This window comes from Bicyclus anynana, chromosome 20, assembly GCF_947172395.1.
Source record: "Bicyclus anynana chromosome 20, ilBicAnyn1.1, whole genome shotgun sequence".
In the NCBI taxonomy this organism is placed as follows: domain Eukaryota; kingdom Metazoa; phylum Arthropoda; class Insecta; order Lepidoptera; family Nymphalidae; genus Bicyclus; species Bicyclus anynana.
This window is the reverse complement of record NC_069102.1, coordinates 10,326,289-10,345,476: the sequence shown is the minus strand read 5'-3', so window position 1 is coordinate 10,345,476 and position 19,188 is coordinate 10,326,289. Positions and strand designations below refer to the sequence as shown.

The following is a 19,188-nucleotide window of genomic DNA, read 5'->3' as shown; positions in this document are numbered from 1 at the left end:
TTTTTATAAGACAGCGGGTCGGGTTTAAAAAACCTAACTGACCCTATAGACATTTGACCTTAATTCCCATATTTTTTTTAACCACATGAAACAGAATTTAAACGAGACTAAAGGACAATAATTCGTTTTTATATACAAGGTAATTGTAATTGACATATAAGCATGTCTTGATTTAATGCCAAGTGATCATAAAAAAAATCCTTTAGATAAAATCATCATAATTATGCTGTTTTTGCATTGCTTAAAAATTTTTTTTTTGCCTTTTTTATAACATCTTCTTAATTTTGGTTTAATTAAAAAAAAAAATATTTAAATGTATAATTTTATGATATTGGCTAATGGCTGTACATGATTTATTTTTAAAAACTCTTACATGGCTGTCTCTAGATACTTTAAAACTAGTCGTTAATGATTAAAATAAGAAAAGAAAAAAACAAATCTTACAAAGAAAAGAAACCTACTCATTGCCATCAAGAACTCGCAATTTGCATAGATCATTAGTTTACAAGTCCAAGGATCAGTTTCTAATTTAAAGTCCAAGGACCAGTTTCATAAGTTTAAAGTCTAAGAACCAGTTTCACAACATTCTGATTGTCGACAGTCCAACCGTGAGTATTGCTACATTTTTACTTCTCAAAACAATTTGATTTAGTGAAAACAAGGAAATATTAGACAAAGTGCAGAAACCCAAGTGGTTTGGGATTTAATCGAGCAGACGAACAAAGGGGTGCGGGGGACCTATGTTGTTGAGTACCTCCACCAAGTTTGAGTCTGAGTATAGAGTCGCACGTTTAGGGTAACCCGTCAATTTCAATCAAAAAAATCGATCATGAGAAAATCTCAAAAATGAAAGGGTTAATTTTACAACAATAATAAAAAAATGTATACAGGGTGCTGGGGAGTATTTCCAACAACTGTGACCATAAATCTGAATTTACCGAAAATTAATTTAAAATTTTCAAGGTAATTTTCGGGGTAAATAATATTTCTTTTGTAAATAGATCATAAAATGTGTCCCTTATACGCATACTTATAATTATGACGTAGCTTAATTTTACGCATTTTAAAATGCAAGAATAAAGGCGTGTTACATGGATAGTCGGGAATTATTTGAATTAATTTGTATGAAATCACAAAAAGTTTTTATTTTTTATTTAAAAAAATATTAGTTATGCAGTTCTTCGGCTCCTATAAGTGCACTCGTCAACACCTTCAAGTTATGGGAAATACTCCCGAGCACCCTGTATAATATACCGTTAGTATAATATTTCCGCAAGTCAAAGTAATCGTCTTGAAAATCTGGAAATCTTCTCACTCACTGTAAGCGGAAATATAAATATAACTATTTATTCCTATGTTTTAATGTAATAGGTCCGCGCGACGCTCGACTACATCCCCATTTAGCATCATGGGCTTTCCCTACCAAAGGCGAATATTCTCTTTTAAAGTACACATAAATAGTGCGCGAGACTAGATCATTTATTTCATTATATCGGACAACACACGCAATAGTTCAAATTATAAAATGATACGACATTGTTATGACATAATTAGCTTCAACAATTATTATTTATAATTTTTTTTTCAAATTCTTCAATATAATAGTCGAACAGCGCAACGTTAAAAGAATACACCCTAGAGAGCTAAACGCAATATATTTGGTAGCACAATAAATATGACTGAAGTTCATTTGGATGCCTCGTGTACATATGGCGGGTAGTTTTATATCTGCAAAGAAACAATAATAATTATAATTAGTTTGATAATAATTAATGATAAGCTTTCACTTAACTGTAACGGATCAAGACTCGGCTGACTCATGACTTCTGTATGAAGTGATTCTTGAGACGGCGCGTATTGTGAGGAGGTTCCTCACTCTGGAGCAACTCCTAAACTTATGGGAGCATTGTTTCGTACAACGATTTTGAACGTCATCGACAATTTCAATTACTCAATTCGTACCACTTACTGACGACCTTAACTAACTAAGATGGATAGATAATATCTTTTTTTGTAAAAGTTTGTGGCAAGCCCCCAGGTATAAGACCAACAGCCCAAGGAACATAAAGGGGAATCTCAAATAATAGTTTCTTCAGATCTATCTTCAGAACTAATCTGTATAATTTACCTAGTCGGAGTATATTATGGTTCATGTTTGTTGTGTATGCTGTTGTTTTATATTTTTAATGATTGCGAGCTCAGAGCACTGACGACGAATAATTCAACCAAGTTTATGTCACACCATTAAGTTACACAGAGAAATGTACAAAATAATTTAAATAAATAAACGATAAATGACATACAGCCATTTATCACCTCGCACGACACCATCGTGTGGTGGCGTGCAGATGTGACAACGCACGACATACAGTCCACTCACCGAGTCTCACACCGCCTGCCGGTCGCTGACGAGTCCCTGCAGCTTGCGCGCGACGCCGGCGGCCGCGTACCGCGCGCGCTTCACCACCACGTCGCCGCCGTCCGCCACGCGCTTGGCGCCGCCCACCTCGCACGACACCATCGTGTGGTGGCGTGCAGATGTGACAACGCACGACATACAGTCCACTCACCGAGTCTCACACCGCCTGCCGGTCGCTGACGAGTCCCTGCAGCTTGCGCGCGACGCCGGCGGCCGCGTACCGCGCGCGCTTCACCACCACGTCGCCGCCGTCCGCCACGCGCTTGGCGCCGCCCACCTCGCACGACACCATCGTGTTGATGGCGTGCAAGTCCTGATGATACATAAAATGTAAATAAACTTCTAGTACATTCCTCGGATGAATGTATTATTTTTTAATGATAATGAGAATAGACTATTCTAGAGATTTTAGTGTTATAGTACGTTCATAGTAAAACGTGACGGGTAGCAGGACTGTGACATCATTTTGTGGTAGAGGAAACAACTCCAGCAGATCCCAGCACTTGTGACCTTGGGTGCAGGTTTAAAGATACCTTTGAGAATGCACTCACCTCCCCTGCCCATGTTCTCCATGCCAACACTAAACAATTTATCATCAATAATTCCGAGTGAACCGCCCGCCCAGCCCGGAGACAGCACGCTCATACCTTGGCGGGGCTCCGGCTGAAGCGGTACGTGAGGTGGTGCTGGTGGTTGGGCGGCGTGGTGAGCAGCTTGACGTACAGCTGGTGCCGCTCGGACACGCGCCGCGCCCGGAGACAGCACGCTCATACCTTGGCGGGGCTCCGGCTGAAGCGGTACGTGAGGTGGTGCTGGTGGTTGGGCGGCGTGGTGAGCGGCTTGACGTACAGCTGGTGCCGCTCGGACACGCGCTGCCCGCCCGGCGAGCGGCCCGCGCGCCCCGCCCGCCCCGCCGGCAGCGGAGATAGACTGCACTCCTGATCAAATACATATCATCTATTACATTATATATCTATTATATTATATATTTAATTCTCGATTACGCGGACACTTGTTATCTAAATTTGAGTGAAGAATTACTGGATAAACTTGAGCGCATTCAGAATGTTTGTATAAGATTCATATTTGGACTTCGCAAATATGACCATGTTTCCGAATTTCGCGAAAAACTCAAGTGGCCCTCGATCCGCCTTCGCAGGAATACTCACATTCTGTCTTTTTTGTATAATGTCCTGTTTAATCCTACGACTCCGATTTATTTAAAAGAGCGTTTTAGCTTTCTAAGTGATACTCACTGTCGCTCCCTTCGCTCTGAAGACAACCTAATCTTAAAAATTCCTTCCCATAATACTTCCTTCTATTCTAAATCCTTTTCTGTTAAAGCTGCTCGGCTCTGGAATTCATTGCCCTTAGACATTCGGCGTGCCCAATCTCTAACCTCTTTCAAACGGCTGGTAAACATGCACTTTTTTCCTCCCTGATCTTTTAATTTAACTTATTAATCCAAATTACGCTTGTATGTGTATTATGTTTATTTATTATTATTTTTGAATTATTTTGTTTATTTATTTTTCTTTTGTCTTCCCTTAGATGCCGTCTTGTTTTTATGTTTTGCAGGTTTTCATGTATGTATGTATGTATGTATGTGTCTATGTATGTATGTATGTATGTATGTATGTATGTATGTTTATATGTATTTCTTTGTATATATGTATGATGTAGTTAAGTATAGTCTATGTATTATTATTATGTATTATTGCTTAATATTTATGTATTTAAATTACTTAACTTTTCTTATTTTTTGTGTGCGTATACCCGAATCGGTGCTTACGTTTTTTTTTTCTCTTCCACAGTGGTTGTCTGGAAGAGATCGCTCTTTAGCGATAAGACCGCCATTTGTACATTAGTTTCTAAGTGTTATTATAAGTTATTGTTTATTTTTGTTTTTAATGTACAATAAAGTATATTTCTTCTTCTTCTTCTTCTTCTATCATCTACATTAATATTTTGAGGTAATGTTTGTCTGTTTGTAAGAATGTACCTAACGCACTGTGTCAACTGAGGTGTTAACCAACACTGTTCTTACCGGTGCCATTCTACCTTGTGTTTCAAACATCCACTGGCTCTTCGAACTACGTGCCCCACATTGCCACTTCAGCTTCGGGACTTGTTGAGCAATTTTGGTGATTTTCTGAATCAATCACTTATTGATGCTCCAAGCATAGCTCACTTCCTTCCCCTCTAGAGTGTCTCTGAGCCAAGCAATAGCAACCAAGTCTTAGATCCGTAGGTAGACTTTCGTCTTTAGGCATTGAGGAATTTTGGACGAAAAAATATTGCAAACGATGTCCAACCAAATTGATTTCGATGGTTTACCCCTTTCTCAAAATTGAACCTACCCAAACTGGTAATCCCATTTAAAAGATGTCAATTTTTATAAGCTATCAGACTCGAACAACGCTTTTTTGTTGAAATAGTAAAAAAGGAACTCACATCTTTGTGCTTTCCCGTAAACCGAAGTGCGAATGTCTGCATACATTTCACGTACACTTTGTTGTAGAAGTTTATCAAGTCGCCTCTCTCTGGTGATTCTGAGAAAAAATAAATATTTTTATTATTTTATACAAGTTTGAGGTATTACGAGGAATTTCGAGCAAAGCAAGTAGTGAAAATGTACTCAACAAATAACTACTTCGTAAATTTTGTTTATGTTTGTATCAGATAAAGTAAAGTAAGTGAGCGTAGGCCGATAAAATTGAGTTAGTTCCAATTTTACTAACTGCAAATACAAATTTTCAAGAACTTAACTGTTTTAATACAAATAATTTCACAATTATTTGTCAAAAATAAGTTTACAGTTTACTTTCTGATTTTGCGTTAGTATGTTCATACAAAGTTAGTCTACATAATCTTAAATGGTAAATATTGAAACAAACTATAAAATGGAACATATAGAAACAATTTAAATAGTATGACATGACGGGAAGCAGCGACAGTGATATTACCATCATTTTGTGGCAGAGGAAACACCTCGAGCAGGTCCCATGACATGTGACTTTGGGAGTAGGTTTAAGGGATCCCTTAAGAATGCATCAACACTCACCTCCCCCTGCCCGACAAGTTTTTCTATGCCTACACTAAGCAATTCATGATCCATAATTACGATACAAAACATTATTAATAATTACAACAAAAAACGATATTGCAAAAAATCACAAACGCAGCGTGACGGTGTATACGCTGCCTAACAAACAACTGAACTCAATTCATTAGGATAGGCAGAGAGAGTAACTTGAGTGGAAAAGGGGAGTGTTTGTTAACTGTCAAAAGATCCTTTAATCCTACACACGACGTTCACAAGTGACTCCACTCAATGTCATTCTCTGCCATTCTAGGGTCTTATTTTGGGTACAGTTTGATTCGTTAATTAAGTTGTTCTCATGATAATGTTGTGAATTATTATAAGGACAATGGACCAATGTCGTACCTTTATTCAACATTGGTGTTCTTATTTTTGTAATACTATGTAACCCGTACTCGAGTAACTCGTAACAATAGCATTATTTTATATTATAAACAAATAACATTTTATATTAAATTTAATATTTATTAACTTACCTTCTTCATTGCCCCTGTTGATCAAAACAGATCTATACACATGACTGTCGGCTAATGGCCTCCCCCTGTAACATCGCATGATGTCCGCGAACGTTCTCTCCACTTGATTTGTCGCTGTATTAGATACCTAAAACAATTGCATTACTCTTTGTAAGATATATTTAACAACAAACTGATCAGTATTATCTAACTGACTATAATATTTATAATAATTATCTGTTTTCTAATTGTAGTAATAGCCAAACATATTAGTTGCTCATCCTGTCGCTCTCCCAACCAAGACAATAGTGTAAAGAAAAGACCGCGACTTCACTTATATAAGCGCGACTTCACTTAATAAAACTCTGTTAACTTCAAAGTAGTTCATACAAAATGCTTACTAACACTTCCATCAATTTATTTCAAGCAATTTACCCGAAACCATGACAAGTTATATAAATCTTCCTCATGAATCACTCTTATCAATTGGTGAAAACTACATGAAAATCCGTTATGTAGTTTCGAGTTTTCTCGAGCAAACAGACAGACACAGCAGAGGACTTTTTTATTAATATTGTTATAACATAATAGCGGACTTGGTGTTAAGTGAACTAACTTCTTCCCTACCCCTATCGTACCCCTGTATCTTTCAAGTTGGATCAAACTGCATACTGTGAAAATTTTATTAAAATTGGTTAAATAATTTAGGAGTCCATGGCAGACAAACAATATGACACGTAATCTATTAAAAAAAATTCAGCAGTGTCAGAGAAACCACTCAAGTGAGTCAGTTGCTTCAGGCTAGAGGTGCGGTGTATGTCGACATACGACGTGCAACATGGAGTATTCCAGGCAGTCCAGATACCGACCTTCAGTATTCCATCTTTAGGACTGTGGAACATTATCATTAATAAAGCTACTGACCCTGCAAATGACGTAGACGGCGCACATGAGGATCTGGTCGAGGTGGCGGTCGCGCATGAGCTGCGTCTGGTGCATGACGGAGTACTCCAGGCAGGTCCAGATCTTGCGCTTCAGCTCGTCGTCCACCAGGCCCAGCCTCGAGCACAGGTCGTTCATCCTCACCACCGCTAGGCCGTAGAACTGGAGCAATAAATCATTATAAATTGATGATGATGGGTTTTTTGGGATAGGATTTTTCTCCACTCGAAGTCTCCCCACTTCGAGTGGAGAAGGGAAGTGTTAACTAGTTTTAAAAAACGTCTTTAACACTACATACAACGGGCACAAGTCCGGGACTTCAATGTTTTTTTAACAATCATTCAGAGTGATGTTAGGTATTTTTTTTAATTCTCCATCGTTTGATAACCGTGACATGGGTGACTGGTTCGCCATATTTGATTTAGAATGACGTCACTTAGCAAACCACACATCGTTATCGAAACGTTTGATCCATATTATTGGAATTATTTTGTGTGTCCTTGATTGTGTGAATTATCAAATCGAACCGCTCGGTTCTCATAACCAAAATTTATGTGTCCGTTAGATTGGTCGGCTTGTGTCCTCACGAGCCGAAATAGTACGAAGTGTTCCGTGAGTTAGGTGGGTAGTGGGCCAACTGGTGGAGGGGTTGACCAACAGTGCGCTTTCTAGTGCGAGGTCGCCATTCCAGCACCTTGGGACTCCAACGTCCATCGGCTCTTCGAACCATGTGCCCCGCCCATTGCCACTTCAGCTTCGCGACTCGTTGAGCTATGTCGGTGACTTTGGTTCTTACTTCAATAATATATCAATATGCTGACCTTTCTAAAGAACAGTATCAAGGAGTTGTTGGTCTTCTTGGGCGTGGTGTTGGGCGTGCTGTCCGCGCTGCCGGCGTGCTGCGGCGACGTGGCCGGCGACGCTCCGTGTTTCACATTGTTGGCTTGTACTGAAACGGTCCATTATTACCTCAGACTAATTACACAAGGACCCGCCTCGCTAGACGTGACTTTTCTGACAAAGTATATGATCAACGATCTAATGCGATTATAATAACTGTCTCTATAGAAAAGATGTTTCATAAGTCAACAACTTCTCGTTTAGTGTAATATCGGACTATCGGTTCATTATTAGCTCAGACTAATTACATAAGGACCTACCTCGTTAGACGTTACTTTTCTGTCAAAGTATATGATCCAATGCGATTATAATAACTGTCTCTATAGAATCGAAGTATAGACAATTAACGAGCGTAGATATATACCTAATCTACGCTCGTTTTCCTCAAAAAATTACAGGCAATTTTGTTTGTGAATTCGGGTGTGATACTTTAGTCTGAGATTGTTTGTTGTTTGTTGTCAAAATGTTTAATAAGTTTTGTTGTGTTTTGGACACTTACCTAATAATGATTGCCCAGGTTTGACATTGTCGTTGAAGAGTTGTTTCTTAGCCTGGTCCGCCATCGGTGATATGAAAGTGTTGATCGCGGCGGAAACCGGCGACTGTATACCACCTATTTACATAAAAAAACACAACTGGAATAACCATTACATTAAATAATACAAATGTTATCATCGTGAGGTTATAAGTTCAAACCTCTACAGCTAGACTATTAGGGGAGGAATTCCTAACACTTTCATTCCGACTAAAGAGGAACTAAAATTATGAGTAATAAAATAAAAACATACATCATCATAAATTGATAAAAAAAAAAAACCGACCAAGTGGGTGTAGGTGTAAAGTATGGTTCCGTAGTAATCAGTTAGCACTTTAAATCCCATATGTAATGCACAAAAATGCCTATAACGAGACCCCACACCATGGGATAGACGATAAAAAATTCATCCTCTCTTTGCATGAAGAAAAGAAAAAAGTATTTTTTTTAATTTTCTTTTTACCATTTTATATTCGTAGGGGAGATATTTCTCCGGCTGTTTGGTGATTCATTTATATGTACATCAGATGGTAGGGCGTATTTAAGTTTTTATGTGTCAAGAACAGGGGAATTACTTGGGGATGATGAGTTGACGAGTAATAAAAACGAATGGAGGAGATTGATATATTTTGCCGACCCCACTAAGTGGGATAAGGGAAAGGAGATGATGAAGAACAGGGGAATTACTTGGGGATGATGAGTTGACGAGTATTAAAAACGAATAGAGGAGATTGATATATTTTGCCGACCCCATTCAAGTGGGATAAGGGAAAAACAGGGGGCTTACTTATATTTCTCCGGCTGTTTGGTGATTCATTTATATGTACGTCAGTAGACGCGGGGACGGGCGTTTTCGTGAGCTGCTCCCACAGGGGACTGTCGGATGTCCATACCAAGGACTCTAGCACTTGTTCCTCCACCTAAAAGCAAAAAGAAGTAATGTGGCGGATTTGCAAATTTGCCGCCAGTAGGCTATAGAATTTTTGCAGCCCCTACTGTCGATATCAACCCATATTCGGCTCACTGCTGAGCTTGAGTCTCTTTTCAGAATGAGAGGGGTTAGGCCAATAGTCCACCACGCTGGCCCAATGCGGATTGGCAGACTACACACACGCAGAGAAATAAGAAAATTCTCTGGTAGGTTTCTTCACGATGTTTTCCTTCACCGTTTGAGACACGTGATATTGATAGTTCTTAGTTCTTAGAAGTTTCTTAAAAATGTACACAACTGAAAAGTTGTGGTGAGGTGCATGCCCCGGACCGGATTCAAACCCACACCCTCCGAAATTAGAGGAAGAGGTCATATCCACTGCTGCTGCTGTATACTCTGTAATTCAAAAAGGTATCCTAGTTCACAATATTACTATTGCCTTAAATATTGTGTCAATAAAATTGCAAGGTTTTATATTTTAGTATAGGACTGTACAAAGACGTACAAGACTAAAATATAAAATTATCGTTACATTATCTTTATTTCTGTTGAAGAAAAAGTTTTTTGGGTCAAATTTGCCGCCCCCTAAAATCTGCCGCCCTAGGATCCAGCCTACTTAGCTTACTGGTAAATCTCACAAGATTACTCCGTTAGAATCTTAGCCACAATAATGTTCGCCAACAGGAAAATAAGCCTAATTCAGTATTTTTACACCAATCGTAGTGATTTATATATCCTATTTGATTATTGCGTATATTGGTATAAATAAGAGGGTATTTGATGCCTTGATCTTAGTTGTTTGTTAGGCAGCGTGGACACCGTCACGCTGTCCACGCTGCTAGTCGCGTTTGTGAGTTTGTGTAATAATGTTTTGTTGTAATTATTAATAATTTTGTGTTGTATTTATTGATCATAAACTGTTTAGTGTGGGCATGGAGAACATCGGGAGGTGAGTGTCAATGCATTCTAAAGAAAAAAAAACCCTTAAACCTTCACCCATTATCACAAGTCCTGGGACCTGCTCGAGGTGTTTCCTCTACCACAAATGGTACGATTACTGTCACTGCTACCCGTCACGTCATACAAGGCAAGCAGCACGGGAACCGATTGGCTCTAATGACTTATAACCCTAATAACACTCACCGCATTGAGATGCTTGATGACGTCTCTGCTGAGTTTCTCCACTACGGCTTGCACCAGCAGCTCGATGATCTTGTAGAAGGTGAAGGCGCTGAGCTGGTATATCTGCAGCACGCGCGGGAAGCGCAGCGAGTGGACGCCGTACGCGTGCAGTACGACTTCCGTACAGCAAGCGTACACTGTCAGCTGGTACGTGCCTTGTGATAGAAGGATCTAGAACAAATAATAAATTACAGTATTAGGAGCGCGCAGCGTGTCGGTACGATATGGATAAAATTCGAAGCGCAAACGAGATGCCGAATTATGACTTTCACGTGAGTGAAAAGCACGGAGCGATTGAAGCGCGACGCAAATTTTATGACGTGAGCGCCAAAACCATTTTTACCTAATTGCAATTAAATTAAACAACATAACGAAAAACAAAATGGCCATGTTCAAGATATATACCTTATTTTCTATGCAAAACAAAAATTTAAGAAAATTAGTTTGCTTTTCCTGAGATTGAAAGCAAAATGTGAGCATGTATTTTTCAAAAAAATAAACTATCGAGAAAAGTTTTACAGATTGTGTATTTTGTATAGTCATAACGAAGCTAACACTTTGAAATATCATTTACCCAAATATCAGGCTCCTAACTTTTCCAGAATCTGAGATCCAGAACCATTTGTAACCACCAAATTACCACCATATATTGTCCAACACCTAAAGACCTACAGGACAATGGCCAACTTTATTAGCCAAGTGCGGAAAAGGCCCAGTTCATATATTGCTACAGTCACTTGGCATTAAATTGACAAAATGTTTATTTGCTATCATCATGATTAACTTCGTAGGCCTATGACGCTAACATGTATGTGTAGGCGAGTGAGTTATTTGAACTATTAGCATTGCATTGTTAGTTACTTAGCTGGGAGTCAACACGAGCGGAGAAGGGGAGCATTAACTAGTTATAAAAGACCTCTTTAACCCTGCTACTAGCGGTTGCCAGTCCGTGATTTCGCTAGTGGTTGAAATGGCGTTGGACAGGTCACAAGTTACGCTGCAAGACCGAAAAATGGAGCAAACAGGTAATACTCTGCTGTCTGGTACCCAAGAGATCATATCAGACAACGTTGACATCCACCAAGAAGGTGGGAAGACGACATCCGCCTAACCCTGGGGCCTTGCTGGATCAGAGTTGCGGCCGACAGGGTGCAGTGGAAGCAGTTGGAGGAGGTCTAAGTCAGGCGTCACTACAAACAGCGGGACATATTGTAAACATATCAAACTCAAAACTTATGTATACCAAACATTGTTTGGTATAAATGGCAATTTATTTTTTCATTTATTTATACCTGTAGAGACAGCTGCGGTTTCTTCCTGTGCTCCTCTCTGATGATGTGCTCCAACACCTTGTAGTACAGGCACGTCACCATGTTGCACCGGAAACCGATAGTCTCGTTGCTGCAGTGGCTCTCCCGTAGACTGGTGGCAAACTGCTCTTGCCAGCCCTGGCACGGTTGGATCACTTTGGTGTTTATGGCCTCTTCGCTGACCCCGCAGTCGCTGTAAATATATTTACTTTTTAGTTTAAGTATAGGCATCCTATGGAGGCTTATAAGCAATTGAAGCTGTTATTTAAAAAACACATGAAAAGAACTGTTAGAAAACCTAAATCTTTATGATATTCTTACATCATCATCATATCAGCCGGTGGTCGTCCACTGCAGGACATAGGCCTTTTAGGCATCCAGCGAATCCCTGCTACTCGCTTGATGTCAGTCCATCTGGTGGGGGATCGACCAACAGTCTGCTTTCCCCACACTACTACTAGTGTTGATCCGACCTCCACCATTCTTATGAGTACATGGCTTGATTTAATAATATTCATGTATACTATGTTTTCTATTATTTTCTTTGTAATTGTTGTTTTTGTGCAATAAAGTATACATAAATAATTAATACATCGACGGATTAGCACTGCCTTCAAACAGATTAGCAGGTACAACATATGTTTGATGTTACTTTTCGCTTTTTATTTTGTGGGTTATTTTTATTTAGAAGTTTATAGTAGAATATTATTTAGAATTTTTCATCTTGTTATAACAACTTACTTACGTCGCGTAGCTGAAGTGGCAATGGGCGGGGCATAGTTCAAAGAGCCGATGGACGTTGAAGTCTCAAGGTGCTGGAATGGCGACCCCGCACTAAAAAAACAGTGTTGGTCGACCCCCCCTATGTGAAATCAAGGTCAAACGAATCATTCAGACTCAGGATCGTGATGTTTGGAAGTCCCAACAAAATGCCTATGTCCTGAAGTTCATCGGGTGATATGATGATTATGAGCAACTTACGCGAAGAACCGCAGCAGGTGCGGCGAGGGTTTGGGCCTGGTGTGGCGCAGGAAGGCGGCGAGGCGCGCCAGGCTGTTGGTTGCCTCCGACACCGGCGTCAGCTCCTCGCGGTGCGCCAGGTAGCGCCGCCCCGTCAGCGGCGTGTCGGGGCACGCGCGACTGCTCTGTGACATAAATATTTTTTTTTAAACTGGCTTTACAGCTCTGAGCTCTAACCCATTTGAGCCAAACAACAAATTATAATCATAGATCAAATAATAATCAATTACTGGGACCAAATGATTATCACTGACAGATACGAGTGTATTGTTACCAATAAACCCGATATAGAGCTAGTTGGTTGGTCAGTGCGACATGCAATAATTGTTGAGATCACTGTTCCACATGACATTAATTTGACCGAAAGCTGAAAAGGAAAAGTATCAAAATACTTGAACCTTGCTCACAAAATTACCGCCATGTGGAATATTGAGTCAACTATTATTGTTCCAATGGTAAAAATTAAAATAAAGGACAAACAAATATAGAGATAAACTGGCAACTGAAAAAAAATTGTATAGTAAAAAAAAATTTACTACTCACAGGGCCAAATGAAGCAATAACTTGCGATATCTCATCTCCTGACACTTTGTTCTTAGTGCCGACCTGTTCTGTAGCATGTTCACCTACAAAATAATTATGATTAAAAAAAATTATAACAATACAAACTAAACACTTGATCAACTTAGATAATTTACCGTATTTCTCGAAATACCACAAATACGCATTTAAATAACGGAATCTCGACATTTTCAAGAATGCAAAATAATTCTGTCAATAATAACTTGTCAAATGACAAAATATATTTAAAAATAAATTACATATGACCAGCATTAGATCTATAATATAAAACACACATTATATAAAACCTCTTTTATAAGCAAATTCAATTCAATAATAAAAAATAATCTATATTGTATTTATTTGTTTTGTTTAAATTTACTACTAGCGGAAAGTCCACGACTTCATCTTTTTTGGCAAATTCAGTATTTCACGAACCCTTTAATATGTATTGTGAATATTTGAGAAAACAGTTATTTAAAATCACAGATAGTCACTTCAATATCGACTATCCAACTCTGGGCTGAGAACTTTAACTGAAAATATCTTAATGATATACTGTGGCACAGTGGTTTTACAAGACGGAGGTCCTGGGTTCGATCCCTGGTTGAACAGATTGAGGTTTTCTTAATTGGTGCAGGTCTGGCTGGTGGGAGGCGTCAGCCGTGGCTAGTTACCACTCTACCAACAAAAACGTACCACCAAGCGATTTAGCGTTCCAGTACGATGCTTTGTAGAAACCGAAAGTGGTGTGAATTTACATCCTCCTCCAAACAAGTTATCTTTCATCTTAAGACTGCATCATCACTTTTTTTTTTTTTATAAATTATAGCTTGACAACTTCGTTCGTAACACTCGCGATGTTTCGCGCGGGACAGGGGGCGTGTAGCGATGAATGAAAAACCCACGATTGATGCACGTCACTCCCCCGCACGCACGATCTTTCGAGTCGAGTCTTTCCCCCCGTCGCCCGCATTTCATGGGAGTGTTATCAACAAACTTGCCAGAGTATAAATTTCTCCGTCAAAACTCACCTAAAAATATTCTTTCGTCAAACTCTCCAACACTTAAAACATATGTCTCGTAAACTTTGTTCAATGATTTCAGATTTGTCTCAAAAGTTCCCATATCTAGTAAACCTGTTAGGTGATCGCTGTTGCCTTTTAGAATCTGAAAAAAAAACCAAATTATTTGTTATACCATTAAAATATACATTTATATTGCTTGTTGAGAGTGTAAATGTTACATGTAATTTACAAAATTAATACATATTTTTCTCTTTAAATCTCTTTAAATCCCTGTAGCTCCGAAAGTAATGATCGCAGATACCCTGTTCCTTTTACAAAATTGCTTTACTATTAGTATACTCTTAATTTATATACAATTTAAAAAACTGTCATCATCCCTATTATGAAAGGATGTCCACTTGGTTACCCCACTCACTAAATCCCACCTAATTCATGGAACAACTCTTAGTACTTCATGTAGTTATGACCCCATATGAGACAATGGTATGATCGACCGATCTAATTACTCACTTGCTCCAACGTATATACAGATATATGTTGGAGCAAGTGAGTAATTAGATGACAGATGATCGACCAATCTAATTACTCACTTGCTCCAACATATATCTGTATCGTATAAAATTTAATAGATTTTGAAATTTTATAATCTTATTTATTTTGCAAATATCCATATAATCTTTGCTTTTTATGTATAAATTAGTTAACATTGACCTTATTTACCCGAATGCATCATAAATATCAATAAATTCAAACCTAGTCATCATCCCCATTTTAAACTCATTCATAAATATAAAATGTCCTTACCCCCTTCTCAAAAAATGTCTTAATAACAGGTCTCCAGCTGTATTCCTTCATGGTAGCAGCTTCAACTGCCAAGCCCTCCTTGATTTCACACAACACTGATATTATGCACGGTGGCTTTTTTGGTAACTCAAAATCATCTTCATGCCAACTTTCTGGTAAACCTAAAAAAAATAGTTTGGTTTATAATACTACTATAGAATGAATTATAAGAATAAGTTAGATGAAAAAACCCATATTTTACTACAATTTGTAGTTTTTTAATTTTTAAATACATTTATGATAATCCAAAAATATGGAATGCCCTTCTAGCTTCCGATTTACCTACCACCCACAATGTTGGTATATTTAAGTCAAGAGTTGAGTTGAGTCTTATTGCTCATTGTCATTGAAAAAATCTTAAACAAATTTGTATAGCACAATTTTTAAAACATCTCCATACATACATTAAAAATATTCACCTTTAAAAGCAGGATTGATTAAGTCCCTCCGCCTCGCCATGTAGGCATTAGCAAATACAAAATCAAGACATGATAATAAAACATGATACATATCAACTAGATCATCAGCCGAGTTGTGGAACTCTCCCTTCACACAGATATAGAGACACCAAGTGAATTCAAATAGTGCATTTGTTGTGCATGGTTGTAATCTGCAAATGAAATAATCTTATATATTCCTGAAATTATCTTATATATATATATCACTGAAATAATTATATATATCACTGAAGTGACTGAAATATTGTTGTATATCATTGAAATACGTTGCTGAAGTAGCAATGGGCAGGACACATAGAACAAAGAACTGATGGATGTTAAGGTCTCAAGGTGCTGGAATGGTGACCCTGCATCAGAAACCTCAGTGTAGGTCTACCCCCTACTAGGTGGTCCGAGGATATCAAGCTGGTTGTAAGGAGCTGCTGGATTTATTTTTGTCTATTTTTAACTGTTTCTTCTTATAACAGCCATTGTGAAACATGGCAGAGATTAATGTATTGGGCTATTGCTGGTTTACAACCATAGCATTAGAAGAAAAGATTGGTTTCAAGCAATAAATAGCAAAGTAAAGATTCTCACAAATGGTACAAAAAAGAATAATTTAAAAGTGAATAAAAAGCACACTATTGAAAACAAATACCCCATAATTTCTCAGAATAAGAGTGGTTAGGCCAATATTCCACCACACTGGCCCAATGCAGATTGGCAGACTTCACACATGCAGATAATAAAGAAAATTCTCTGGTATGCAGGTTTCCTCATGATCTTTTTCCTTCACAGTTTGGGACATGTGTTGTTTAATATCTTAAAATTCACATAACCTAGAATCGAACACACACTCTCCGGAATCAGAGGAAGAGGTCATATCCACTGGGCTCTCACGGCTCGCAGGCTTCTTGCCTTACCCATAATATTTGATTACTATTAAATAAGTGAAGCTATGCTTACTTTTGTTTCTTGCTTTTATGTTTGGGTGGCTCGTTAATCAGTCCAGAAAATATTTCTTGAAAAATGGGTTGGAATTTACGAAAAAGCACAGTAGATACAGCAAATTTGTGTTCCAGTCTCGTTATTCTGTCTTTGAAGTCTGTAGACATCAAGGCCATCTCCATCCAATTCTTAATTTTGGTAAAAAATTGTATAAGGCTGAAAGTTGGGTTACATGAAATGTTACAACCAAACAGATTATTATTATAATTTAATCCTGTATTATTTTATTTGATAATATGTTATGATAAAACTAAATACCAATATTTAATTATATCTGTAGAATTTATTAAAGGAAGATTTAACACACAATTTTACTCTTATCCTTACTTCATATTATGCATGTTAGAATTGTAAGAAAATTATGTATTATTTCATTTAAGTTAAAATTATTGTTGTTGTTTCATAATTATAATTATGATAATACTAGTTAAGGAAGAGCTGGGCCTTCTGATACAGATCTAGTACTTAACAGAAGGTCCCAGCCCAAACAGTCATGTAAACTTGGTGAAACAATAAATTTTCATTTCATTTCAGTGCCATCACAAACACAGGCAACATACACCAATATTGGTAATACCCTGTAATGGTTTGATCAAGCAATACCTATATAAAGTCTGTGGATATATTACCTTATGTTACACAGTCTTAGTAGCCTCGTAAGGCTGACACAGTTTCCTTCCAGAGCCTTCCCCGATGTCACTGTGGGTGTGATAGACGAGCGACAAGCTACATATAACGCACAAGCCATCCAATGTAAAATATCTCCCTAAAAAGATTACCATTATTAGAATAAAAATGTTAATTTTGTGCAGGTACATATTTCTCATGTGTAATTTAAACATTTTACAAAAATTTGCAGATTTGTGGATTATAAATAAAATAAATTTCGAAAGTAAAGCAATCAAATTAGTAAAACGATTTGAATTTTTCTATTTTTGAATCCCAGTTTAGGGTCTCAATGTTATTTTTGAATGTTCTACGCAGTAAATTGACTTCGTATGAAGTTCAAGTTTGCAACTTGTTATTTTTGTAACGTGTGCATAATTATTAAATTATTAAGCTTACATCTAATGTATAATTTCGCTTGATTTCCGAAAAAGACTTCTTAGATTTGGCTGTAGTCACTTCATCCATGGTCAACTTGGAGCAAAGATTGTCCATTGCGGCTATCCAATCATCGTCACTTTCATCCGTATTCCTTTGTATAAAGGACTCTGCGTCCGGTTTCGACATTTTGATAAATATATTCACTAAAATTAAAATATGATTTCGTAAAATCCAAAATATACAATGAAAGTTATCCTGATTTTGCTAATTTTGACAGCTCCTTGGCGGGAACACCCACACACGCGCGAACTTTTGACGTTCGGAATTGAACGTTGCCAATGCTTATTATCTTATTTCCCAAAAAACTAAACAAAATTTCCCTAATTCAGGAGGAAAATATCCCAGTTCTCACTTATAAAGTTAAAGAAAAAAAAAATTCATACAGTATTTTTATGTTTAACTTTACACACAATTACTCCTCGATAAGAAAATAATTTATTATATATTTCTTGACGATCTTCAGTACTTCACTTTTAAGTTGAGAACGAGTAAGCATTCATCATTAGCAACCCATATTTGGGTCACTGTGGAGCATGAATCTCCTCTCAGAATTAGAGGGGTTAGGCCACTAGTCCACCACGCTGGCCCAATGCAGATTGGCAGATTTCACACATCTAGAGAATTAAGAAAACTCTCTGGAATGCAAGCATAAAATGAAATTCAACAAAGTACGAAAGTGAAAACTGTAGACATAGGAGAAAGAACAAGAAAGAACCACATGTGGTGACAAACATTGATAAAGCAAAGCAAGATCATTCTTTGCCCGTAGGTAAAATAGTATTGTTTGATCCCGCCTGCAGCACCATAAAGTAAAAGTTAAGATTTCATATAGATATTGTGATACTTCTTTTTCTCTTTTCAGTTCACAACGCTTAAGCAGTCGGGTTTTTTGTATAAGTAATATTTTTATTTATTCAGTCTGTTTAGTTTCTTGAAGACAGGCCTTTTATTTTAAATATAACTAAGTACAGACAAGGTAGACAAGTAATTCCTGACTTGAATACATTCTTGTTAGAAAATGTTATTTCGATGGTTCCAATGTAATTGGTACGCTTTGTAACAATTTGTGTTAAAACAGTAATATGATATATTTATTTCTGTATTGGTCTTTTCACGACCTTTTATTTTATACCAAGCACATAACTCTAATTTATTTATTTTTCTTTTTTTTTTTTAATTTTTAACAATGCTAATATAAAAATATAATACAAAACACTATTAAAAATTTATAAAAAAAATAAACCCTCCCGGTGCGGGACATTTGAGTGCCCAAGCAACCGGTGGTCAGGGCTCCAGAGTGAGGAACCTCCTCACACTACGCACTGTCTCAAGAATCATTGCCTTCTGTATCCGACTCCTGATCCAACAGTTAAGTGAAAGCTTCATAAGATGTTGGTCGAAGAT

General features: G+C 37.7%; 1 protein-coding gene across 1 annotated transcript; it reads right to left on the bottom strand.

Annotated features, from left to right (window-relative positions):
- Positions 1-7: 7 nt before the first annotated feature.
- LOC112058002 (retinoblastoma-like protein 1) lies at positions 8-18,033 on the bottom strand. Its single transcript, XM_024098645.2, has 19 exons — positions 17,743-18,033; positions 17,307-17,443; positions 16,636-16,833; positions 15,649-15,839; positions 15,191-15,351; positions 14,393-14,528; positions 13,341-13,423; positions 12,759-12,922; positions 11,760-11,970; positions 10,429-10,638; positions 9,142-9,274; positions 8,319-8,432; positions 7,741-7,868; positions 6,902-7,081; positions 5,999-6,125; positions 4,874-4,971; positions 3,193-3,357; positions 2,381-2,732; positions 8-1,728 (listed from the first exon to the last, which is right to left on the bottom strand). The coding sequence occupies exons 1-18, from the start codon at positions 17,908-17,910 to the stop codon at positions 2,577-2,579; spliced, it is 2,760 nt and encodes a 919-aa protein (XP_023954413.2). The 5' UTR covers positions 17,911-18,033; the 3' UTR covers positions 8-1,728; positions 2,381-2,576.
- Positions 18,034-19,188: the final 1,155 nt, after the last annotated feature.

What these genes read in the sequence shown, in the direction of transcription:
- LOC112058002 (XM_024098645.2), bottom strand. Translation starts at nt 17,910, where the DNA reads ATGTCGAAACCGGACGCAGAGTCCTTTATACAAAGGAATACGGATGAA. An exon ending in CTAAGACTGTGTAACATAAG is followed by an intron (nt 16,834 to 17,306) that starts GTAATATATCCA and finishes CCCAACTTTCAG; the next exon opens with CCTTATACAATTTTTTACCA. An exon ending in TCATCAAGCATCTCAATGCG is followed by an intron (nt 9,275 to 10,428) that starts GTGAGTGTTATT and finishes TTTTGCTTTTAG; the next exon opens with GTGGAGGAACAAGTGCTAGA.